This window comes from Dama dama, chromosome 9, assembly GCF_033118175.1.
Source record: "Dama dama isolate Ldn47 chromosome 9, ASM3311817v1, whole genome shotgun sequence".
NCBI lineage: Eukaryota > Metazoa > Chordata > Mammalia > Artiodactyla > Cervidae > Dama > Dama dama.
In genome coordinates, this window is record NC_083689.1 from 41,041,398 (window position 1) to 41,067,089 (window position 25,692).

General features: G+C 54.0%; 1 protein-coding gene across 4 annotated transcripts; it reads left to right on the forward strand.

The window, feature by feature from the left end:
* The first annotated feature begins 2,886 nt into the window (after window positions 1-2,886).
* On the forward strand, window positions 2,887-13,643 carry FGFR4 (fibroblast growth factor receptor 4). Of its 4 annotated transcripts, none has more exons than XM_061151005.1 (19): window positions 3,265-3,491; window positions 4,599-4,646; window positions 5,580-5,722; window positions 6,386-6,646; window positions 6,736-6,816; window positions 6,930-7,096; window positions 7,611-7,734; window positions 8,258-8,448; window positions 8,575-8,713; window positions 9,258-9,451; window positions 9,561-9,706; window positions 9,792-9,913; window positions 11,121-11,231; window positions 11,320-11,510; window positions 11,840-11,962; window positions 12,045-12,115; window positions 12,326-12,463; window positions 12,714-12,819; window positions 12,921-13,643. In XM_061151005.1, the coding sequence occupies exons 3-19, from the start codon at window positions 5,632-5,634 to the stop codon at window positions 13,065-13,067; spliced, it is 2,403 nt and encodes an 800-aa protein (XP_061006988.1). In that variant the 5' UTR covers window positions 3,265-3,491; window positions 4,599-4,646; window positions 5,580-5,631; the 3' UTR covers window positions 13,068-13,643. The 4 variants fall into 4 exon arrangements, with proteins under 4 accessions (XP_061006985.1, XP_061006988.1, XP_061006984.1 ...); XM_061151001.1 differs by having other exon boundaries at window positions 4,602-4,646; XM_061151002.1 differs by lacking the exons at window positions 3,265-3,491; window positions 4,599-4,646 and adding an exon at window positions 2,887-3,015.
* The last annotated feature ends 12,049 nt before the right edge of the window (window positions 13,644-25,692 follow it).

Sequence of the window (25,692 nt, forward strand, 5' to 3'; positions counted from 1 at the left end):
CAGACTCAACTGAGGAGCAGCAGCACCAGCATTCTGAAGGCTTACACATAACATGTGTACTTATTTTTCCTTCTTATTGAGGTAGAGTTGCTATACAATCATTCTAAGTTACAGGTATAAAACAAGATGATTCTCAATTTTTAAAGGTTATATTCCATTTATAGTTATTGTGAAATATTGGCTATACTCCCTGTGTTGTACAATACATCCTTGTTATAATTAGTTTATACTTCTTAATCCCCTCCATTTTGCTACTTCCCACTTTCCTCTCCCCACAGGTAACCATTCATTTGTCCTCTTTATCTGTGAGTGTTTCATTTTGTTATATTCACTAGGTTGTTTTATCTTTTAGATTTCACATACAAGTAATATCATACATTATTTGTCTTTTTCTTTCTGACTTATTTCACTTAGCATAATACCCTCCAAGCCCATTCATGTTGTTGCAAATGGCAAAGTTTTATCCTTTTTATGACTGAGTAGTATTCCATTATATATATATTCTATTATATATATATAGTAGTATTCCATTATACATTCCATTATATAATATCTTCTTCATTTATTTATCTGTTGATGGATACTTAGGTTACTTCCACATCTCGGCAACTGTAAATAATGCTGCTATGAGCATTGGGGTGCATGTATTTTTTCAGATTAATGTTTTCATTTTTTTCATATGTACTCAGGAATGGAATTGCTGGGTCACATGGTGTTTCTTTTTTTAATTTTTTGAGAAGCCACCATACTGTTTTCCACAGGGTCCCCATGAATTTATATTCCTACTGTTGTGTGTGAGAAGAACATGTCTACTTTTTGCAACCACTTCTTGAGAATGATAATTTCATACCTGGTTTACTGATGAGAAAATGTAGACACAGGGATGGAGTAACTTGACAAGGCCATGTGTGATGGTGCTAAATTTGAGTTCTGCGGTCTGTGCTGTAAATCACTTCACTACCTGCTACTTTCCCATGCTCACAGGAGAAAAGACATGGAAGAAGAAACTGGCAAGTTCAGAAGGCTTCTCTGTGGATGTGAGCTGAGATGTAAAGAATATGCCTGCTACTAGGAGGCATGGTTTGATCTCTGGATCGGGAATATACCCTGGAAAAGGAAATGGCAACCCATTCCAGTATTCTTACCCAGGAATTTGCATGGACAGAGGAGCCTGGTGGGCTTCAGTCTATGCAGTCGCAGAGCTGGACACGACTGAGTGACTGTTTTGCTTTGTTTGTTCAGTCGCTCAGTCGTGTCCAACTCTTTGGGACTCCATGGATGCAGCACCAGGTTTCCCTATCCTTCACCATCCCCCGGAGCTTGCTCAAACTCATGTCCAGAGTCAGTGACGCCATCCAACCATCTCATCCTCTGTCGTCCCCATCTCCTCCTGCCTTCTATCTTTCCCAGCATCAGGGTCTTTTCCAATGAGTTGGAAAAAGTGGCCAATGTATTGGATCTGTAGCTTCAGCATCAGTCCTTCCAATGAATACTCAGGACTGATTTCCTTTAGGATTGACTGGTTTGATCTCTTTGCAGTCCAAGGGACTCTCAAGAGTCTTCTCCAGCACCACAGTTGGAAAGCATCAGTTCTTTGACACTCAACCTTCTTTACGGTCAAACTCACATTCATACATGACTACTGGAAAAACTATAGCTTTGACTATTTGGACCTTTGTTGACAAAGTAATGTCTCTGCTTTTTAATACTCTGTCTAGATTTGTCATAGCTTTTCTTCCAAGGAGCAAGCGTCTTTTAATTTCATGGCTGCAGTCACCATGCGCAATGATTTTGGAGTCCAAGAAAGTAAAGTCTATCCTTGTTTCCATTGTTTCCCCATCTATATGCCATGAAGTGATGGGACCAGATACTGTGATCTTCGTTTTATGAATGTTGAGTTTTAAGCCAAGTTTGCATCTTAATGACTAAACAACAGCAAATCAGACCTAGAGCAGAAAGATTGCTTCAGGAAGTGGTACCATTTGCTCAAGGCCCAGAGGTAGGGTGGGAGCAGGGAAGAAATAAGGAAGGCTTCCTCTGAAGACGTGGGCGGGGCCAGGTCAGGCCAAAAATCTCTACAGGAAGCTACTGGAAAGTTTTAAAGAGATGGTTGTGGTTGGCACAGTCAGATTTATATTTTATTTTATTTTAGCTGTTACAAGTAGAGCTGCTGTGTATAATTGTGTGATAGGTTTTGTCTGGACACTTTTTCAAAGCTGTTTCCTAAGTGCTAGATGTGTAGTGTTGAGGTCACAGGTGAGCCTGGTTTAGCTGTGGAAAAATCCAGCCAAGTTTCTCTGGCATGTGGGCTCTTCCTGGGTAAGGGATCGAACTTGAGTGTCTTGCGTTGTCAGGCAGATTCTTTACCACCGAGCCACCAGAAAAGCCCCCAGATTTATATTTTAAACATCAGTCTGAAGGTTGTGCAGAGAAGGATGAGGGTTAGGGCAGACAGGGTCGATTGTATGATGATTGTGCAGAAGACAGAGGAGCCAGGCTAAGCCAAGTTCTGGGGAGGTGGCAGGTCTGAACTGCTGAGTCTTGTTCCCCGAGGTGTGAGGAGCAAGGGACGGAGGTATGGTCAAGAACTTGGAAGCCTGGCCCAGGTGGGGCAAAAGGGGCGGACTCTGAAGGGGTGTGCCAGCCAGCGTTGGGCCGACCCCTTAGGCTACCAGGCGCAGTTGAGCTCGAGGAATAGTCTCCAGGTACGCGAGACGCTGTACCACCAGCTGTCAGGAGATGGTCCCGGCGGGGCGGGGCCCGAGATGGGCGGGGCGCTGGGCCGTTCCCCGCCAAGCCGCTGTTAATACAGAGTTGGTCCAGGAGGGGCGGAGCCCGAAGTAGGTGAAACCCGAGGTGGGCGGGGCGCTGGGCTACCCGTGGCCACGCCGCTGTCTCGGGTGCATTCCTGGCTCTGCGGCTGGGGGCTGAGCAACTCCCGAGCAGTCTTCTGTCTCCGCTGGGCGCGGGGGTCGGGGCTGGTGGGAGCTGAGAGCCGGGCCGCGGAGGACCCAGGTAAGTCGGGACCTTGTGCCAGTAGCGGGACCACGGAGGTTCGAGGTGAGGCGGGACCCCGTGCAGGCCCGTGCTGCGCTCCCAGCCGCCAGGGGGCGAGCGGCAGCGGGGCTCCGGGAGCTGACCCCTCCCAGCACTAGGGACCTGGGCGTCCGCTCGGCGTGGGGGTGAAGGGCAAGGTAAATCAGTAACCGGTAGCGCACACAGGGCCTTTTGTCCCGCTCCGTCCAAAGAGCACCCTGGCCGCGGAGCTGGTTACTCATTGCCCACCCGGGCGGGGGCGGGCGGACTGTCCCTGCAGCTCCTTTCGAGACCCGCCGACTGGCCCTGCTCCCCAGGGTGGCCCGATAGGGGCGGAGGAAGGGCGCGCTGGTCCCTCGGCTGCTGGACGGTCTGCTCGCCCCGAATAGAGATGAGGAAGCTGAGGCTCCGAGAGGTGCAGTCACTTGCCCAGGCTCTCCCAGCGCTTGAGTGCGGTAGGCTACCTGATGTCAGAGTCAGACCCTTCAACCCCAGGTGCAGGGCAGTCTGTCCCGTCAGCCGCGCGGGTGACCCAACTAAGGTTCTGAGGTCAGGGTAGCCCCGGAGTGGGAATAAAATTCCTGGGCCTCCCACTCCATTCCCAACCCAGAGAGCTACGTCTTTGAAGAGCAGAGCAGAGTGAGGGGATTTCACAGAGGAGGGCAATGGAAACCAAAGGCGGGCGCAGACAGAGCACAGATTGTGGCACCTGAGCCAGGTAGAGAAGTGGGGTCGCAAAGGTATGGGCAAAAGAGAAGACATGCCCCGTTCTGAAAGCCAACGACTTCTCAGTGCCGAAGAAGCAGACTGTGTGGCCAATGAGAATGACGGGGGCAAGGAGGGAGGCCTTGGGCGCTGGATAAACAGTGCGGACTGGATGCTGCTGCACGCAGGCAGCCATTATGGGCTTGTAAGCTGGTGGGTGTTGAGCAGGGGGGACATGACAGGCTCATACATTTCTAAAACCTACTGGAGAATCAAGGGAGATGTTTGCAAAGGCCCAAGCGAGAGATGCCTGTTGCATGCTCCGGGTTCAGGCAGGGAAGCTGAGATGGACTGCAGAGGGGCTGGACAAGTGATGCCCCAGCTGTGGGGGCGGCCCAGAGAAGAAACCGTGTGAAGGGGGAGATGATGGCTTTGGCTGGGACAAGCTAAGCGCCCCCTGCCTCAGAACTCAGGACAGGGGGAGCAGGGGCTGAGGGGAAGGGGTGCGGTGAGACACCTGAGTGAGGTGGATGCAGAGACATCAATGACACCTGTTACTCAGCCCCAGGTGATAGCAAGCAGACCCCTGGAACTATACTTGTCACCCTCTTCCCCTGCCAGCTGAGGCTCGGGTTTGAGTGTTCCCTTTGGTGGATGGAGACATCATTGATGGTGTTTGGAGGAGAGTACCTAGATGGGGTGGGAGTGTACATCACACCTGCCAGGAACAGCACCAGAATTGGAGGTGACTGGCTGAGGGCGGACACAGGATGACAGTCATGGAGAGGTGAAAGGGAAGAACACACTGCAGCGTCCTGTGCGCCCGGCCCTACATGTGTTCTCTTTTATCCTCAAAGCAGTCCTGGAAGGACAGCGGCCCAGAGAGGGACAGTGACTTGCATTTGGTAAGAGTCAGGATTTGAAGTTGGCTCTGTCAGACACTAGAGTCTACCTGCTTTACAAAAGCTTTCACCTCTGATGGACTTGCAGGGGCACAAAAAACAGAAGTATCCCCAGAATGCAATTCTGGCTCAGAATTTTTCCTGGCCATGGGATGTATGGCCTTGTTAGCAGTCAGCACCCTGCCACTGTAGGGCTTCTTAGGTGGTTCAGATGGTAAAGAATTCACCCACAATGTGGGAGACCTGGGTTTGATCCCTGGGTCAGGAAGATCCCCTGGAGAAGGGAATGGCAACCCACTCCAGTATTCTTGCCTGGAGAATCCCTGTGAACTGAGGAGCCTGGCGGGCTACAGTCCATAGGGTCGCAAAGAGTCAAACATGACTGAACGACTAAACATATACCCGCCCTGCCACTATAGGTCTCCGAAGCTGGTCATGGAAATGTAAGCAATGCTCTAAGGAGTGGGGGTCAGATCAGATAACATCCGAATGCTGAAGTTTGGCCTTGTATTATATTTCAGTTTTTTTTTTTTTTTTTTTTTTTGGCTCTTCAGTAATACATTTATTCAGCAAAAAATAAATTATGTGTGCTGAGAGGGAGAAGATGTGTCTCCATTCTCTGTTTCCCTCCAAGCAAAGAATTCCAAAACTGCCCTTTCTGTGAACTTGTGCCAAGGAAGGTCTCAGCAGGACCCAACAAGGGCAGGAAGCCCAGCCCCCTCCCAGCACCCCAGCCCCCCCAACCAACCTACCATGGAGAAGCCTTGAGCTCTGGTTAACAGCAGAGCTGGTTCCAGTCTTTGCTCTGACGCTGCCTGACGGGCTTGGACAAGTCAGCCAGCCGTTTCTTATCTCAGTTTCCTCATCTGCAAAATAGGAGCAGAGCGGCAGCAAAGGTGCGGGTCTAGTAGGATTTCTTCACCCTTTCTGTTTCAGGAAGGCAGTCATAGGAGGCCCAGCCTGGGTCCCCGAGAGCAGCAGGAAGGAGATGCAGCTGCTGTTGGTCCTACTGGGGGTCCTGCTGGGGGCACCTGGGGCTCCAGCTTTGTCGTTTGAGGCCTCTGAGGAAACGGAGCTGGGTATGGCCTCTGAGAAGGGAGAGGGTGGCCAGGGAGGGAAGAGCGGGCCTCAGGAGGGGGCTGCTGGCTGAGCGCGGCTGGAGAGGATCCTGGCCCAGGCCCCGAGGAGGTGGCAGCCGGGCAGGACTCGGCCATGGAGACTTGGTGTCTGGCTCCCAGCAAGCGTCCACCTATCTGTGTGTCCCCAAGAGAGGACTGGCCTTGCAGGGTGCAGGGCCCCGAGCTGGGCTGCAGAGCTGGTGGTGAGCCCTTGGCTGTGTGCGTGTGTGTATGTGTGCGTGTGTGTTCTGTGCACTGGGCGTGTGGGACTTGGGGGGCCTCACCAGCATGTGTGGTGTATGCACTGTGAGTGTGATGTGCCCCAGAGGTGTGGTGGGTGCCCTGTGCGTGGCACGTATAGCATGTGCCTTGTGTGTGTGTGTGTGTGTGTTCCTTAGACAGTGGCATGTCCAGTCCAGCATGTATGCTATGTACCGTGTGTGTGTGCTATGCCCCAAAGGGGTGGCATTTGCCCTGCACATAGCATCTGTAGCATGTGGTTGTGTGTCTGTGAAGGGGCAGCAGGTGTTTAGCATGTGTTGAGTGTGCTCGTGTCATGTGTGTAGCATGTTCTCTGTAGGCAGGGGGCTGCAGGGCTCACGGACCTCTACCCTTGACCCACAGAGCCCTGCCTGGCCCCCAGCCCGGAGCAGCAAGAGCAGGAGCTGACGGTGGCCCTTGGGCAGCCTCTGCGGTTATGCTGTGGGCGGGCTGAGCGCAGTGGCCACTGGTACAAGGAGGGCAGTCGCCTGACACCTGCTGGCCGGGTACGAGGTTGGAGAGGCCGCTTGGAGATTGCCAGCTTCCTACCCGAAGATGCTGGCCAGTACCTCTGCCTGGCACGAGGTTCCTTGCTTCTACACAACGTCACCTTGGTTGTGGATGGTAAGGGGGTCCAGCAGAGACTAAGGGATGCCTGGGGAGAGAAACTCTCTGTCCTGGGCCTCAAACGCCTCCTTCTGTCCTGGACATAGACTCCATGACCTCCAGCAATGGCGATGAGGACCCCAAGATCCACAGGGGCCCCTTGAATGGGCACTTTTACCCCCAGCAAGGTCAGTGTGAGTCCTCAAAGACCCTGCCTCCCTGCTGGCCACTGAGAACAGATCAGTGTGTGAACAAGAGGTCTTCTAGTGGACACTGAATTCTCCTATCTCCTCCTCTTCAGCACCCTACTGGACGCACCCCCAGCGCATGGAGAAGAAACTGCATGCGGTGCCTGCCGGGAACACCGTCAAGTTCCGCTGTCCAGCTGCAGGCAACCCCATGCCCACCATCCGTTGGCTCAAGGATGGACAGGACTTCCACGGGGAGCATCGCATTGGAGGCATTCGGGTGAGTCTCCAGGTTCCCTCATCGGTGCCCTCAAGTCAAACCCACAGCTCTTTTTCTAATGAGGAAGGCAGCCGAGGGCCCCAGAAGGGCCACTAGACCGTGGACATGGACAACTCTGGGTCAAGTTCCCACTCTGCTACTCCCTGGCAAGTGACTTAACCCGCCGATCTTAGCAACTCCATGAGTAAAGTGGGAAGGATCACTGACCAGCAGGTATCAGTGTGTTAGTGGCTCATTTTCATGATGAGACCACAACAGGGTCAGTTCCAAGCTGTAGTCTCAGAAGAAGCTGAGACTCAGAAAGGGCAAAAACTGGCTCAAGGGGACCCAGCTTGGAAGAAGTAGAGCTAAAACTCAAAAGACTCAAACCCACAGTTTGGATACTTTTGGGCACCTTCTCCTTTGTCCCAGGGTCCCTACCCTTGGCATTGGTCTCCCCGGGGCTTAGAGAGCTTGAGAAGACCCCTGTGGGCATGGTTCAGTGGCCTCTCATGAACACTTGCCTGCTCCCCAGCTGCGCCACCAGCACTGGAGCCTGGTGATGGAAAGCGTGGTGCCCTCTGACCGTGGCACGTACACCTGCCTCGTGGAGAATTCTTTGGGCAGCATCCGCTACAGCTACCTGCTGGATGTGCTGGGTGAGTGGGCGGGCAGGCGGGTGAGGTGGCGTGGGGGTGGGAGCCCTGTCCCTGCCTTCGGGTGGGACCCAGTCTGACAAGCCAGACGGACTTAGTCTTAGGCGACTCACTCAAGCTACTCAAAGTGACCAGGTGGGTCCGAGGGAAGCGCAGGGAATAACGTGTGCTTGGAGAAGCAAGGCCCAGTTGAGGTGGGGAAATGGGAAAGACCTCCAGGCAGAGGACACAGGCGGAGCCAAGGCCCTAGGCGTGAAGATTACAATGCTTCTGTGGGGAGGTATATGCCTGGGTTGTGGGATTTAAGCAGACAGCCAAGCCTGGAGGGTTTTTGAGTGCTTGGCTGAGAAGTTCTCCTTGTCCCCAAAGGCAATGGGGAGCCACGGAAGGTTTGAATGGTGTAAGGAGGGGATGAACAAGGTCTGAGCTGAGTATCAGGAAGGTCCCTCCCTTGAGATGGGGGTAGGCGGGAGGCAGGTAGGTGCCACCGATCAGGGCTGACAGCCTGGCCCGGCCTCACCCCCAGAGCGGTCCCCGCACCGGCCCATCCTGCAGGCAGGGCTCCCGGCCAACACCACGGCTGTGGTGGGCAGTGACGTGGAGCTGCTCTGCAAGGTATACAGTGACGCCCAGCCCCACATCCAGTGGCTGAAGCACATCGTCATCAACGGCAGCAGCTTCGGTGCCGACGGCTTCCCCTATGTGCAAGTCTTAAAGGTCTAGTCCCTGCTGGCACCTGATTCCACCATCCTCCCACGGGGGTGGGGAGTCCCCACCTCGCTTCCTGGCCACAGCGGGACCCCAGGCCCTGCTGTGACCCCTGAGTGTATCCCCCATCCCCAGACAGCGGACATCAATAGCTCAGAGGTGGAGGTCTTGTACCTTCGGAATGTGTCTACTGAGGATGCAGGCGAGTACACCTGCCTGGCGGGCAACTCCATCGGCCTTTCCTACCAGTCGGCCTGGCTCACGGTGCTGCCAGGTGAGCTCCTGCTGTGGTCCAGCCGTGGGCTGTGACCTGCTGGGTAGAGAGAGTCTTCCCTGGTCTGTGAGATATGGATTTGGGATGTGGCGTGTAGATTTGGGATTCTGCATAGAGTAATCCTGCTATGCATGTCCACATATGACTGTGTGACCCTCTGGGACATGGGTATGCAGTGCTGTGCTGTGCTTAATCACACAGTCGTGTCCTACTCTTTGTGACCCCATGGACTGTAGCCCACCAGGCTCCTCTGTCCATGGGGATTCTCCAGGCTAGAATACTGGAGTGGGTTGCCATGCCCTCCTCCAGGTGATCTTCCCAACCCAGGGATCGAAGCCAGGTCTCCCACATTGCAAGTAGATTCTATATTGTCTAAGCCACCAGGGAAGTCTGTGGGTACGCAGGACAGGGTATCAGTGCAGTTTAACTGGTGTGTGTGTCTCTGTGTGAGGAGCTACAAGGGCCTCGGTGAGAGGGGGCGGGGCCAGCCATCTGACCGCTAACTGACCAATCAGTTTCTGTCCATGTGTCCATCTGCGGGCAGAGGAGGACCTCACATGGACAGCGACAGCACCCGAAGGCAGGTACACGGACATCATCCTGTACTCGTCAGGCTCTCTGGCTTTGATCGTGTTCCTGCTGCTGGTCGGGCTATATCGCAGGCAGACGCTCCTCACCCGCCACCACCGACAGCCCGCCACCGTGCAGAAGTTGTCTCGCTTCCCTCTGGCCCGACAGGTATCCACCGTGCTGTCCCCCGCCTCCGTGTTCCCATGGCAAAGGCTCAGGGCCTGTGTTCCTGCCCCAGCTCAGCTTCAGCAGACCAACCAAGTCTCTCACTTTGCAGTTCTCGCTGGAGTCAGGCTCCTCAGCCAAGTCAAGCTTGTCCCTGGTGCGGGGTGTCCGTCTCTCCTCCAGCGGCCCCCCCTTGCTCGCTGGCCTCGTGAGTCTCGACCTGCCTCTTGACCCGCTGTGGGAGTTCCCCCGGGACAGGTATGCCATGCCGAGTGAGGGTGGGGATCAGACCCTGTGCGGGAGTGATGCCCGGTGGCTGAGGCCTTGTCTCTCTCATCTCCAGGCTGGTGCTGGGGAAGCCCCTGGGCGAGGGCTGCTTTGGGCAGGTGGTGTGTGCAGAGGCCTTCGGCATGGACCCCACCCGGCCGGACCAAGCCAGCACGGTGGCCGTCAAGATGCTTAAGGGTGAGTGTGGAGGTTTGTGGGAGACCCTATGACCGTGGGAGTAACAGACAGGACTCAGGGAGCTAGTGGGTGAGGACCAGGAAAGGCTGTCAATCCCCCTGCCGCCGCCTTGGGCTCAGTGCCCAAATGTGCCACCGACCCTGGCAAGTCATTTCTGAGCTTCGATTTCCTCACAGGTCACATGGGATAGATAATAGTCCCCGCCTCCCAGCCTGAGGTTGGTGGAAAATGACGCCTAAAGCCTTCACTACTGGGATGATGGTGACCACAAGAGTTTAGGGTGATGGATCTGTTACCCTGTGTCAGCTTTGACCTCAAATAACCTTGTTAGCCTTGAAGGCCTCCACCTCATCCCCCATGATTCCCCCCAGATTGCACCCTCAGTCCCCCCCAGGCCCTTCCCAGATCTCCCCCTGTGTCCACCACTCTCTCAGAGAACAGCCCATGCAGCAGCCACAGGGGGCTCAGGACACCCAGGCATGACCCACCATCGAGGCCTCCTCTCGCTGCTATTCCCCAGCCCCCTCTACAAAAGCGGCCCAAACTGCTGTTCTACTCCCGCCAGCCCCTCCTTTCTGCACAGCTGGGGCCATCTGGCACTTTCTGGGAGGCAGGGATTGAGAAATGTGCATTGTGAGGAGGTCTGGCGGGGAGGGTATGTCATTGGCCCAGGGCCACAGGTCAGCCCCAGGGGCTCAGCCCTTGGTCCTTAGCCTTCTCAAGAGAAACTAGAGCAGCTTCTTCCTGGCCTCCCCTGGCTGCGCCTACCAGCAGCTCCCTGAACTCCCAGGCCAGATGGACGCCAGGCCCTGGTCAGACAGACCCCAGGGTGCCAGCCCACTTCCCGCCCCCAGGAGCTCTCACCCCATTCAGGGACTAATGCCAAGTCCTCTAGATGGAGCTTCCTTCCTGTTCAGAGCTCTTTCCCCTCCCTCCTTTTTCCTGGTTGCACTCACTGGCAGGCCTAGCACTTTTATATCCTGATCTTGTTGCATCCTTGCAACTGCTATGAGAGTAGGGCATGATCCATCGTCCCATTTCATACAAGATGATCCTGAGGTTCAGAGAAGTTAAGAGACTGTTTCAAGGCCACACAGCCTAGCAGGGATTCAGGCCCAGACCTTCTTGGCACGGAATCTAGGGCTCCATGTCCTGTCCCCAACTCAAAGCCTCCCTTGTGTAATCACCCTGGCTGTCATCCTCGCAGACAATGCCTCCGACAAGGACTTGGCAGACCTGGTCTCTGAGATGGAGGTGATGAAGCTGATTGGCCGACACAAGAACATTATCAACCTGCTGGGTGTCTGCACCCAGGAAGGTGGGAGCGGGGCAGGGTGAGGGGCGGGGACGGTGGGGGCATGGAGCCACAGCCTTGTCAGCTTCCCTGTCACCCCTCTCGTCTGCAGGGCCCTTGTACGTGATTGTGGAGTGTGCTGCCAAGGGCAACCTGCGGGAGTTCCTACGGGCCCGCCGCCCCCCAGGCCCCGACCTCAGCCCTGACGGGCCTCGGAGCAGCGAGGGGCCGCTCTCCTTCCCTGCCCTGGTCTCGTGCGCCTACCAGGTGGCCCGGGGCATGCAGTACCTGGAATCCCGGAAGGTAATGACCCATCCCCGCACTTTCATGCCCTGTGTTAAACACCCCCGACTTCTCCCTCTCTCCTCTTTTTCCTTACTCTAAGTGCCCCTGAGTCCTTCTGTACTGCCTCATCCATATGCAGTTAACACTGCATGTTCCCATTCCTTCCTACCCCATAGGCAGGAAGAGGCGGTGCAAGAGACAAGGTGTGGGCCCTGAAGTTAGTTGGCTTACGTTTCCCCTCTCTCAACTTCCCCATCTGTAAAATGGGTGAATGATCCCCACCCATCAGGTTGCTGTGAGGTTCCCAGTCGTGTGTCCTCAATCTAAGACCCCTGCCCTGCCCCCAGTGCATCCACCGGGACCTGGCTGCCCGCAATGTGCTGGTGACCGAGGATAACGTGATGAAGATTGCCGACTTCGGGCTGGCCCGTGGCATCCACCACATTGACTACTACAAGAAAACTAGCAACGTAAGGAAGGCGGGGCGGAGCTGGTTGGGGCCAGGCGCTGGGACCCCTGGCCCTTGGCAGCAGTGTGCCCTCTTCCCCCCAGGGCCGCCTGCCTGTCAAGTGGATGGCACCAGAGGCCTTGTTTGACAGAGTCTACACACACCAGAGTGATGTGTGAGTCCTGGAAGCTGGGGCCTGGGATATATCTGTAGGCAACCTTTGTCCTTCCAAAGCCCTTGCCCTGGGTCTGAGCGGGACCAGACTCTAAAAGAAGGCCTTATTCCCACCCCCATGGTGAATCATAGTTGTGGGGTCCCCCATCCTAGCCGCAGGGTTAGGAAGTGAAGCTGTACCTTGCTGAGCCTGGGTTCTGCCTCCATCCAGGTGGTCGTTTGGAATCCTGCTGTGGGAGATCTTCACCCTCGGGGGCTCCCCATACCCTGGCATCCCCGTGGAGGAGCTGTTCTCACTGCTACGAGAGGGGCATCGGATGGACCGGCCCCCACACTGCCCCCCAGAGCTGTGAGGCCTCACCCCACTCCCCCTCACTTTCCAGTCCTCATTCTCTGTCCTAACCCTGACCTCACGGTCCGCTCATACAGAGTGGTCAGCTCTCACTCGTGGTCACCACCTCCTCGGCCCAGCAGGGGAGGCCTGGCAGGGTACTCTTTCGCTGAGTGGTCTCACCTCGCATCAAACCCTCCTACCCCTTCGCCACACCCCCTCAGCCAGGCCCCAGTTTCCTTCTGACCCTCCCTTGCCCCTCCCCCAGGTACGGGCTAATGCGCGAGTGCTGGCACGCAGCACCTTCTCAGAGGCCCACTTTCAAGCAACTGGTGGAGGCTCTGGACAAGGTCCTGCTGGCCGTCTCTGAGGAGGTACTGTGCCCCTGTGGTCCCAAGACCGCTCCCCCCATGCCCACCGCCCTCTGGGCCTCAGCACACCTGACCACCAGGACTGACCGCACTGTTCCCCGCAGTACCTCGACCTCCGCCTGACCTTTGGACCCTACTCCCCTGCCGGCGGGGACGCCAGCAGCACCTGCTCCTCTAGCGACTCTGTCTTCAGCCACGACCCCCTGCCACTGAGGCCCGGCTCCTTCTCCTTCCCCGGGGTGCAGACGTGAGCAGGAGCACAAGGCTGTATGGGCAAGGTCGGCTGCCAGCCTTGGGCCTCCTGGCTCAACTGCAACCAGGTGGTGCTCGACCTTGACAGCCCCAGACCCTGATCTAAGGGTCCTATCCCAGATCTCAGGTTCTGTTTGGGGGAGGTCTGGTCCTTGGTCATGGGGACCCTAGTTTTGAGACTTCCTTCTCTGGCCTCTGGGTCTCAAGCCAGAGTTCAACCCCAGTCTCAAGGCCCTGTTCTTTGGAGTCGTGGCCCCAGGGTTCTAATGACTTGTTAAGGTTCTGCTTGGACTTCTGGGCCTTGGCACTCCGTCCTTGTTCTAGGGCTTTGGTTGGACCTGGCTGCAGGGCTGTCTTAAACCTCCCCGCTTCCCCATACCAAGAGAGGTCTTAGACCTCTGAACCCCACTTCCCCAGGCCTTCCCTGCCTCCCTCTGCTGCTTGTCCCAGCATCTTGATGGAAGGAGCCCTTGTGCCCACCCCATCCCCACACTGCCCTGTGCTGGCTGAGAGGCTGGGAGCCTGCCAAAACACAGAAGCAAATGACCTTTTATAAATTATTTTTTTGAAATAAACTTCTGTGTGCCTGTCTGGTGTCTTCCCCAGAGTGGATGGAGGGGGAACAGGGTGGAGAGATCCCCGAGCTGGGAGTTTTGCTGGGGATGACACAGACGGAGGGCTCCACGCCAGGCCTTGGGTTGATATCCACGTCCAGCTGCCTCAGGGTGGACCCAGGAGCCTTTTGCCCCTCTCTCTTGGTTTGTCTGTCTCAGCAGCCTCGTCGGATATATGATAGTGTGAACGAGTGCTAACTGGCAGGTGAGTCCACACGGCACCATCCACTTGGCGGGACTCCTGTACTCTCTGCACATGCCTTATGTGCATATGTGCCCTGGGACTGTCCCCATGGGAGCTGGCAGCACCCCACCCCCATCTGCTCAGCATTAACCAAGCTGACCGTTAACACAGCGTGAAAGCCTGAAACTCAGCTTCGAGGCTGCTGCCCGCTCCCACGCTCTGCCATTCAGGGTGGGGGCTGTGCCCACCCCGCCCCACCCTGGCCAGTCTCCCAGGCAGCAGCTGGTTGCCGCCTGGCTGGGCTGCAGCTGTCTCTGCCTGCCTGGTCCTCCCCTGGGGAGGCCGTCATGGCCCTGTTCTCAAACACCCTCTGGGGGAGGGTGGAGGGATCAGCTTCTCAGGGCTCTAAGCCTGGAACCTTCTCCAGCTCCATCCCAGCAGTCACTGCCGCTCTTCAGCCCCCGAATCCACAGAGGGGGTACCTGACCCAGTACCTGACACTCTCTCTGGCCCTGCTGAAACAGGAGCTCCCATCCAGGACAGACCCTTGGTGGAAGCTCCTGGATTGCCCCCAGAACCTCTAGGGGATGGTAGCTGAAAGTACAAACAGGGTCGGAAGGGCCTAGGAATAAGGATTTGGAACTAGGGCCATCCTGGAAGACGGAGCAGCAGCCACACTTCCTATTCCAGGTCTCCTGTTTGTCTCCTCTTCCTATTTCTGTGCCCTCTTTGCCTCACTATGTCCCACCTTCCCCCACAAAACTGTACCTCCTCCAGGAGCCCCCATCTCAGAGAAGGCACCAGAGAAAAACCCAGGGAGTCTTCCCTGACCACTTCTTTTCCCTCAGGAGCCCTGTTCCCCAGGGGAATGAGAGTCCCTGGACCTGGAGCTAGGAAGTTCAGAGTTGCCACTTCCACTGTCCCATGGCCACCCCTCTTACTTATTTGATCATCACTCTTCACCCATACGAGTGGTGTACTCCTGCTTGCTTACCTCCAGGGGTTAGGGTTTAGGGTGAAATGAGTCTCGGGTGAGCACATGCTTGGGGAAGGACGCCCTGCAGAATTCACGTGGGTTATGCTGTTTCCCTAAGAATTGGTGAAATTGGCCTTTGCCACATGCCTGAGTCTCAGGGCTGCCTCAAAGGGTGTCCTTCCTGTCCAGGGTCTCCTCCATCCCCTTCCCTCCTATTCCCTTGCAGGTGGTTCCACAGACAGCTTCCAAAAGCAGCTCTTGGCTTATATTCCTCCTGCACTCAAGAACCCCCTCTGGCTCCCAGGAGTCCTCCAAACTTTCTGACTGAGCCCCTATCTCCCACTGAAGTTGTTGGCTAGTGACTGTCCTTCATTAACCTAGTCAAACACAGGACAGGCAGATCCCTCAAAGCCCACCCAGGGAAGGAAAGGGCTGGGAGGCTAGAGCAGTGCGTAAGGACAAGGGAGTGACAAATGAGAACCCCCATTTTCCACTTTCCCACTGTGAGCCCAGTGCTGTGCTAGGCCCAGTACAGTAGAGGGAGAGGCCCACCACCCTCCCTCATCGCAGCCTTGCCAGATATTGTGACCCTACGGACTGCAACCTGCCAGGCTCCTCTGTCCACAGGATTCTCCAGGCAAGAATACTGGAGTGAGTTGCCATGTCCTCCTCCAGGGGATCTTCCCAACCCAGGGACTGAAGCCAAGTCTCTCATGGGTTTTTTTTTTTTTACCACTAGCGCCACCTGGGAAGCCCAGATAAAGATTGATTTTCCCAATTTAATGGTAGAGAAACTGAGGATATGACGGGCCCCGGGGTCATAAGGATTAGGGTCTAAGGAAGGAGCTCAGTTGATCCCCCACACCAGGTTCCCAGCAGGTCTTGTGTATGTGGGAGACTCATCAGAGTGATGGGGGCAGCTGCTGCCTGGTAGGTCCTGGGGTCCCAGAGGGGTTCAGCTGCCCCTCCCTGTGCCCCCTCCCTGCTAGCCTCTCTGGCAGGCACGTGCTTACTGGGGCCTTTCCACATTCCTCACGTCCCATGTCAGAATGAGACAGATGCTACTAATTCCCCCGTGCAAGCTTTGCTGCTCCATCTCCCCTCCCCCAAACCCACTCTGGGCAGCGTGGTGGCATCTGGAGCTGACACCCTTGGTCTGCCTTGGTTCCAAGCAGCTTCTGAGCTAGTGTCCACCCACACCCCCCCACACACCCCCAACGCCAAGAGCCTGTCTGAAAAGCGTTGGGTCACCTCCAGACTCTGCCACTTGCTGGCTGCTTGGGTCAGCCAAAGGTTCTGGTAGGAGTGACTGACAGACGGCCACTCAGATCTCAGAAGCCAGAGCCAAGAGGCAGGAGGCTGCAGTGAGGGAATCAGTGCCTGGGAGGGAGGGGTAAGCCGGCCCTGGTAAGAGGGTTGGGAGGGTGTTGAGCTATGACTGAAGTTACCCTCTCTGAGCCTGAAACATGGGAATGACAACATGCCGTGGAGAGTCGTTGGAAATGCTCGGTCAAAAATGACTGTTGTTACATGGATTAGGAGGAATGGCCCCCAGGTCTGGGTTGCCATGATCTCATGCCTTCTTTATGGCATCCCTTCCCTGGAAGGCATGCTTGTCCCCATTGCCCAGATGAGAACACTGAGTCTCAGAATGAGGAAGTGACTGGCCCGAGGTTGTTAGTCACTCAGTCATGTCTGACTCTTGTGCGACCCCATGGACTGCAGCCCACCTGGCTCTATCCACGGAATTCTCCAGACAAGAATACTGCAGTGGGTTGCCATTTCCTCCTCCTCCCAAGGTCGCATGGGGACAATGAGAGAATCCGTGCTCAGGACCAGGTGCCTTTCCCACTGCAGGGATCGCTCCCAAAGCCCTGATGGCCCAGTCATTCCGAGGACCAGAAGAGGCTCTGGATTTCCACGAAGCAGAAATGGAATGTCCACACACACAAATGGATGGTCATTCGTGACACCTAAGCACAGAGGTGTTGGGCCCCGCACTTTGAGCTCCAGCCCTGTGACCTTCATCTCAGCCACCTCAGGGACTCATGTGGGCTATTCCTTCTTCTCCCCCACTTAACTGGCCAAGCCCCTCCTGCCCTTTAGATCTCACTTAAACCTCATTTTTGGAGGCAGCCTCCCCAAGGCCTCCTTCCAAGTTGGGCCCCACTTCATGCTCTCGTTGCTATAGAAAAGGATGCTCACAAGAATCTTCTTTCCCCAAAGTGTGATCCCCAGGAAGCAAGCACTGCCTTGGTAGATTTTTAACCAGTAGTTCTAAAATTTTAGCATATATCAGAATTACTTGAAAAGTTTAGATTGCTGGGTCCTACCCCAGAATTTTGTTTCTAGTAGGTTTGAGTAATCTTGCCTGGAGAATCCCCATGGACAGAGGAGCCTGGTGGGCTACATTCCACAGGGTCACAAAGAGTGAGGCGTGACCGAGCAACTAGGCACACACACACAGAGGTTTGAGGTGAAGCCTGGAAATCTGCATTTCTAACAAGTTCCCAGGGGGTGCAGATGCTGCTGGTCTGAGGCCACACTTTGAGAAGCACATTTTAAAGAGGCATTCTGTATTCATGGTTTAAATAACTGAAACAAAAACTTGAATGGCACAAAAGGTTTTCCATGAAAAACTGCCCCCTTGTCCCCAACCTCTTTGCTCCCAAGAAAAACTGCCCCCAATCTTCTAAGTCTTCTTGCATCGCTCCCCCCATGTTCATGTAGCCCTTGATCCAGGTTAGCAGTTACTGTCCTTGCCCCCCAACTCCCATCCAGGGCAGCACTAGGCAGAACAGAGGCGAAGTAAAAAGTTGAACAGAGGGACAGGTGGAGGAGACTCACCCCCCGGAACAGATACACTCAGGTGTGTACCACCACTGTCTGCCCCTTCCCACACTCTAGGACCCTAACTGGGAGCCCCCCTCCCATCCCTCCACCTGCTGTTGGATTTAGCCTAATCCCAGAGTATGTGTGAGAGGCAGCTGCAGTTCTCTCTGCAGGGAGAGGGCCCCCCTCCGGAGGAAATCTCCTTTTATTCTCTTGCTACCGAAATCTGACCTTCCTCAGCACCTGGGCCCCTAGGCTGGGGCCTGTCCCCAAGAAGTGGCTGAGGAGATGGCGTGAAATCGCCAACAGCTGAACTCACCCAGCCTCTTCCCGCATCCTCTCCTACTCAGTCACCACTCACATTCCACAGCGCCAGTCCCTTCCGGGCCCCTGGTGCCAGCCTGTTGTTCTTGTGCTGCTGCTTGGGGCCCAGCCTGACCTGGCCCTACCGATCGCACCCACTGGCCCTGTGGCATATGACTATGGGCGCCCCCCAGCTCTCAACCTCCAGACCACTCTTGTTCCCTTCAGGGCGTGGTTCGGCCTTCACCCCCTCCAAGAAGCCCACGCTGATCTCACAACACAGCCTAGGCATTCCACCTCTATGCACAACTGGAATGAGACCCATTTATGGCCCTCTCTGTCTCAATCAGGACAGGATCCTCATGGGCTCCCCCTTGAAGTCAGGTCTAGTACAGGGCAGGCCCACAAAGGTTTGTGAAATGACTGAATGACCTGGTAAGGACGATGATGAGGCTCCTGGTCAGGGAGGTATAGGCCCTTTCCTTTCACAACGAGGACCCTAGGAAAGCAAGTTCCAGGAGAGGAGGGTTGGCTCGGAAGACTGAAACAGCCAGACCCATATTGGACAGCACAGTTCTACAACCTTGCCAACGGGCTAGCCCTCAGATCCTGGGGGAATGAGGTTAATATAATTGCTGGGGGACTTGCTGCATGTGCTAAGGAAGGCTTCACCCACTCGACTGAGCTTCTGCCTAGATGACTGGCCCCTTCCAAGTCACTGCTGAAAACACACATGGACTATAGCCTGCCAGGCTCTTCTGTCCATGGAACTCTCCAGGCAAGAATACTGGAGTGGGTAGTCACTTCCTTCTCCAGGGGATCTTCCTGAGATTGAACCTGAGTCTCCTGCATTACAGGCAGATTCTTTACTGTCTGAGCTACCAGGGAAGCTCTGAAACAGACAGGCTAGAGATAAATGATGGATGGCATAGAATTCTCTAAAGCAGCACTGGCAGGAGGACTGCTTGCAATGATGGAAATTATCCGTTTTGTCCAATACAGTAGCCGCTGGCCATACGTGGCTACTGAGCACTTGAAACGTGGCTCATGCGACTGAGGGATTGATTATTTTAATTCATTTAAATACAAGTTTAAAGAGCTGTGTATTGACGGGATAGCTTCAGAGCCTTCACAAAGGGGCTCTTCAGTGTCCTGGTGGGGAATTCACTCCACCTGACAATGCTGAGAGGAAAATTCGAAATGAAGTGGTACGCCCCTGTCCCCATGAAACATGTACTCCAGTTATGGGGATGCAATCACTTGTGAAGGGTGGGCAGGCAGTCACTATGGCTGCTTCCAGGGAGAGGAACTTGGTGGATAGGGATACAGAGGGAGGGGACCTTTGTTTCTTTTGATTTTTAAACTTGATACATGCATTGTTATTTAACAAAATTGAAATTAAAAAAATATATATAAGGGCAGCAGATGTATCAGTACTATTCTTATATTTATTGTGTTCACTTAATATTGTGTAATAAAAATTCTGCATATTATAAAAAGAAGAAAAGAGGGAATTCCCTAGCTGTCCAGTGGGCAGGACTCTGCACTTTCACTGCCATGGTTCAGTTCAGTTCAGTTCAGTCGCTCAGTCGTGTCCAACTCTTTGTGACCCCATGGACTGCAGCATGCCAGGCTTCTCTGTCCATCACCAACTCCCAGAGCTTGCTCAAATTCATGTCCATTGAGTCGGTGATGCCATCCAACCATCTCGTCCTTTGTCCTCCCCTTCTCCTCCTGCCTTTAGTCTCTCCCAACATCAGGGTCTTTTCAAATGAGTCAGTTCTTCGCATCAGGTGGCCAAAGTATTGGAGCTTCAGCTTCAGCATCAGTCCTTCCATGTTCAATCCCCAATTGGGGAGCTAACACCCTGCAAGTCATGCAGCATGGCCACAAATAATAATAATAATTCATTAAAAGAAAAGAAAAAATACTAGGGACGAAAAGTATCCCTTCTGAGTACATGTCAATTTCCACAGTGGTCTGGCACAAAGCTTAGGCTGTCCCAGGAGCCAGGTGCAGAGCTTCCCGGGGCCAGCGCCCTCCTATATAGCCCCTCTGTCCTCCTGTTGCTTCACATACCAGCCCAGACTGAACCCAGTCCCATCGGACAAAGCCCGAACTGACCCCTGCCCACTCCCCGAACTCCCTGCAGACCCCTCCCTCATCAAGTCTCTAGACCCAGTCACCTTCTTTCAGTTTCTCTGCCACCCCAAGTTCATGGGAACGTCAGGGCTTTTGACTTGCAGGTCTCTGCAGGGAGTACTAGTCCCCCGGTGCTTCTGGTTGGCTGTCAGGACGAAGGTCGTCTCCTAAGAGTGGCCTCTCCTGACCACTCTGGCCAAAGTCCCCCCTCCGTTATTCCATATTTTAGCCCCTTGTTTGTTTTCTTTTATCATTATCTTATTTGCTCACTCTTTCTGACTGCCACCTCCCTAGAAGGCAAGCTCTGAGAAGCCAAGGGACCATCCTATTCACAGTTGTACTTGTCAACAAGGTCTGGGGGCCTTGTGGATAAGTGCTCCCTAGATATTCACGGAATGAATATGTGCTGAATGAATTTCGCAGATTCAAAATTCAAATTCCAGATTGTCAAGCCGGGAGCTAAGACAGTCTCCCCAGGATACACACATAGCCTCCTATGGGGATCACAGTGATAAGCCCCATTGTGTCCACCAAGGGATGGTCAACCCTCCTCCCCCTCTCTGAGTGGGGCTGGGAACCCCGAGAAGGCTCAGGACCATCACTACCCTTACCACACCTAGGCTCAGGGTGTCTGCCCGTAAGCCAGTCTGCCTCTGTCAGGACAGCATAGGGCATCCAAGGGGGGCCTGCAAATCCACAGGGAAAAGACACTTCAAAACACTACAGGGACGACCCTGCCGGTCCAGTGGTTAAGACTCCACACTTTGACTGCAGGGGGCACAGGTTCAATCCCGGGTTGGAGAATCAAGATTCTGCATGCTGCAAAGTGCAGCCAAAATAACAACAACAGCAAAAAACCACTAAAGAGAGGGTATGATGACGTGATTAAACAAGGAAACCAGAGGTCAGCAAGCTTATGAAGAGACCCTGAAACTCAAGAATAATGCAAGAGATGCTCTCAAAAGATGTCACTTATCACACTTCCAGAAGTTAGTGAGCTGGAGAATGCCAGGTGTCAGCAGGGACAGGGAGTGGGAGTGGGGGGGTACCCACCTGGACTGTGGGTGCAGCTATCCCAGAGAGCTGCCTGGGAGCTATCAGCTAATTATATAAATGCATGCCCTATGATCTAGCAATCTGGCCTGAATATATACCACCTCCTCTTCCCAAACCCTCACACATAGGGGCCCACATGGGGAAGCTTAAAGGAGGGGTTGGAGGTGGTCGGGAGTCCACCCTGGGAGGTGGATGGACTACATGTGCAGGGGACCCAGTGGATGCACAGCCATGTGGAAGGACCTCAGAAGCATAGTGCTGAGTAGAAAGGGTAAGAAATGAAATGGGCTCTAAAGCATAAAGCCATTTGCACAAAAGAAATGATGACACAGAGAACACACATGTTATAAGTACACACACAAAACCATTAGCACTGATGCCCGAGGCACAGGCTGATAAGAGGAGAATGAGGCTCAAAGGGAACTGAAAACCAAACAAAGGAATAAAGCCCAGGAGCTATGTGCACCCCGGGCAGGGGTCAGTGATGCTTTCCAGAGGAGGGGACGTGGGGGCCCAAGCTGAAGAAGAAATCAGACAGACGAGGGCAGGAAGGCACAGTAAATCAACAAATGTTTACTGAGCACCTACTACATACCAGGTGCCATTCTGGTCGGTGGTTATACCCTACCCTAAAGAGCTGGAAATCTAGAGGAGAGGACAATCATTAAATAAACACCCAGAGAAACACTGACTATAATTAACACAGACTCTGATGGTGAATCAACTGGAGCTATGAGTGTCTACACTGGGGACTGATCCTGATCTGACCCAGGGAAGAACGCCATGAGGAAGTGATATTTGGGAGGAGAATGACAGCACTTGGCCTTGTGATGAGTGGGAGGAAAAGCATTCCAGGCAGAGGGAACAGTCTCACAGTAGTCTGGAGGCAGGCAGGAGTGGGGAGAATCCGAGCTACTCCAGTAGAGAGGGCACATACAGAATGAGGGAGAACATGGTGCCAGGTGAGGCCACACCACAGAGGGCTTTGCAGGCTTCGGATTTCATTCCCAGAGGAATGAAGAGATCAGAGAGTGATGGGCTGCTAATACAGATGTGGAGAGATGGGCGAGGGGCCACTACAGTGTCTGAGTAGAGCTGGAAACTGGGACAGCACCCCCAAAAGACACATGGAGTCTCCCAGGGCGATGGAAGTAATGAGCGTTAATGCATCCAAGGAGGGACCATCCTGTTACCCTCCCATCTTCTCACCAGGGACCAACACCATGCTTCATAGCTGCATTGCAGCCTCCTATGGTAGCCAGGCGATGGACAGAAGTGGAAATCCAACGATGTCTTTAGAATGAGAGGGCTTGTTAATGCAGGCCAGAAGGAAATAAAGGTGGTTCTTGGCAATGGCTAAGAGCTGGGTGAACAGGTAGGGTCCTTGTGAATGTTTCAGGGGCCTGAGGAGGGGTTACATGGAGGAGGGCGGGGAACACAATGGTGGATGAAAATCTAGGGACTTCCCTGGTGGTCCAGTGACTAAGACTCCATGCTCCCAATGCAGGGGGGCCGGGTTCAGTCCCTGGTCAGGGAACTATATTCCACATGCCACAACTAAGATCGAAGATCCTGCATGCTGCAACTAAGAACCAGCACAGTCAAATAAATTTTTTTTTTTAAAGATTTGAGTCAGACTGACATACTGTGCTTGACCCTGAAAAAAATCAAAAGGGAGCCAGTACAGCCCAACTCCCCTTGTCCTGTGCCTTGCATCCCAACCACCCCTTGGGCCCATGGCCTTCTTTCCTCTCCTCACTCCTTTCCTCTCCAGTTTTTGTCCTGTAATTACACCCTGGGAGGGGCCTCCAGCACCAGGAGCAAAGTAGAGGGGATACGCTGGGGTGATGGTGCCACCTCCTGGAAGCCACAAGTAGTGTAGCATCCTGCTTCAGCCTCCTGTCGGGTGGGGATGGAGCCTTGGGCTATATCCACAGAGCTTTCTTGTTGGTGATGATCACGTCATTCTTGGAGGACTGTTCAGGCCTGGGTACTCCATTTGTCAGTGAGGTGCTGACACGCCCCCTCCACCCTACCCAAGGGAACCGCTGTAGCCGCCCCTGATAAAAACCCTCCCACAGCCGTCGGGACTGGGGCCACACTGTTTGGCACAGCAACTATGGATTTGGCCCTGGCCTTAGGGATGCCTCATTCCTGTTAGTCTCCATCCCTACCTGTCCCCCACCCCATCCTGCCACACGTGCACCTCCATCCCTTTGCACAGGTTGTTCTCTCTTCCTGGAACCAGTTTTCTCTTCCCCTCAAACCAGTTTTCCCAAACTCTACTCTTGCAGGTTCCAAATTCTCCATTCCAGGGCTTCCCTGGTGGCTCAGTGGTAAAGAATCCCTCTGCCAACGCAGGAGAGTTCGATCCCTGATCTGGGAGGATCCCACATGCCTCGGAGCAAACTAAGCCCCCTGTGGGCCACAACTACTGAGCCTGTGCTCTAGAGCCCAGGAACCACAACTACTGAAGCCCACGCATCCCCAGAGCCTGTGCTCCACAATGAGAGAAGCCACTGCAATGAGAAGCCCACACACGGAAACTAGAGACTAAGCCCTCATTTGTGGCAACTAGAGAAAAGCCCTCACAGAAATGAAGCCCCAGCATAGCCAAAAATAAATAGAACAATAATTTTTAAAAAAAATTCTCAAGAAGTTTCATAGTTTCAAAAAACAAACAAAAATTCTCCACTCCCTTCCCCACCCCCCAGCCCTCCCACCACCTCCACATCAATTAGGCAAAGAGAGCAGGGAAGAGTGTGTCAGTCCATGGGAACAGCATGTGCAAAGGTCAAAGGTGACTTCAAGGAGATGGGAAGAGCCAGAGACCAGAGAAGGTGACAGAGTTGACAGGGCTATAGCAACTGACCCATAGAATCACAGGCTCTAGGGAGGGGCTGAGACCCCAGCGAGCAGTGAAAGGACAGGCTTTTCAGTAGCAAAGGACATGATCAGAGGTGTGTTTGGAAAGGCCAACTCAAGGCTGCCAAGTGGGAAAAGCACTGGAGAAGCTAGAATGGGTGTGGACAGAACAGGTCCCAGGGGTTGCACAGCTGAGAGCTGATGGGAGCTGGGACCTGAACCCCTACTTTCTGCGGGCTGGGTCCTGAGCCAGGGCTCCCAGTCATTGACTGTCCTTCCTTGACAGGACCTGACTTACCTCAGTGTGTTCCATACCAGCTCTGACTGCCAACTGTGATACCCTCCCCACTTCTCAGCCCTGGTGTCACGTCCCCAGACCCTGCCTGCCCCATGGAGTCAACACCTGTGCCTTGTGGGAGCTGCCATCCCATTTTAGAGGAAGACAGGCTGCTTGGGCTCAAAGTTGGGAAGTCAGCAGTGAGCAACAGATATAGAATTTGAACGGAGATCTGCCTGCCTCCTCCACCATAGCAGGTGTCCCAGAAGTTGTAAGCAGGCTTCTGTCCCCTGACGGCAATGAGACTTCGGGCGGGTCACTTTCCCTTTCTCTGCCTCAGTGTCCTCGTCTACAAAATAGGGGCAATGGTAGCAACCTGCCCTGCAGGATTTGTGAAGAGTATACGCACTAAATGCCCATAAGGAGCCCAACACAGCACCAGACATATAGTAGGTGATGAGTAAGTGGTTGTTGTTCACATGAACACTGTTCCAAGAACTTAACATGTTCATTGGGAAAATGTACTTCGGTGTCGTGAATTAGGAGGAAGACAAAGTGAGCTCGGGAGGGATGGGAAGGAAGGAGAAAAGAGCGAGCACCTCGAGGCAGGTCTGGAGCTAGGTGGCCCTAGGATTCAGGCACACAGCAGGTGTCAAGGATACTAGCTCTGAAAAGGTTTGAATGACACAGTGAGGAACCACTGAAAGTTCTATATTTAGAGAAGACACAACCAGAGCCCTACACCTAGGAGTGGAAGGATTTCTCCTCCACAGGTGACAGCACTGACCCTGGAGGCCAGAGGGGGCCTAGATAGCAGAGCACTGGCAGCAAGGAGCCAAATTCTCAGGTTTCAGAAAACCCAAGTCTAGGGCTGCCCTGGTGGTTCAGTGGTTAAGAATCCGCCTTGTAATGCAGGGGACACCAGTTCGAACCCTGGACTTGGAAGATCCCACATGCTGCAAGGCAACTAAGCCCCTGTGCCTCAACTGCTGAGCCCATGCACCCTGGAGTCCATGCCCCACAACAGAAGAAATCACCACAGTGAGAAGCCCATGCACCGCGAGTAGAGAGTAGCCCCCGCTCACTACAACTAGAGAAAGCCAAGGTGCAGCAGTGAAAAGCCAGTACAGCTAAATAAATAAACAAATGTTTTAAAGGAAAAGAAAACCCAAGTCTAGGTAGCCCTTTTCAGGCCAAAGAACCTCCCTTATGTAATTTTCCATCTTGTCACACGGTGGCGGTAGTGTGCCACCAGGAAAATCCTGTTTCCTTGTCTTTCAGCCAAAACAATAGCCAAGTACCAATACTTGTCAGGTTCTTTAAGGACTCTAGGGAGAATCCTTACAAATCTCTATGACGTAGAGTCTCTTTATAT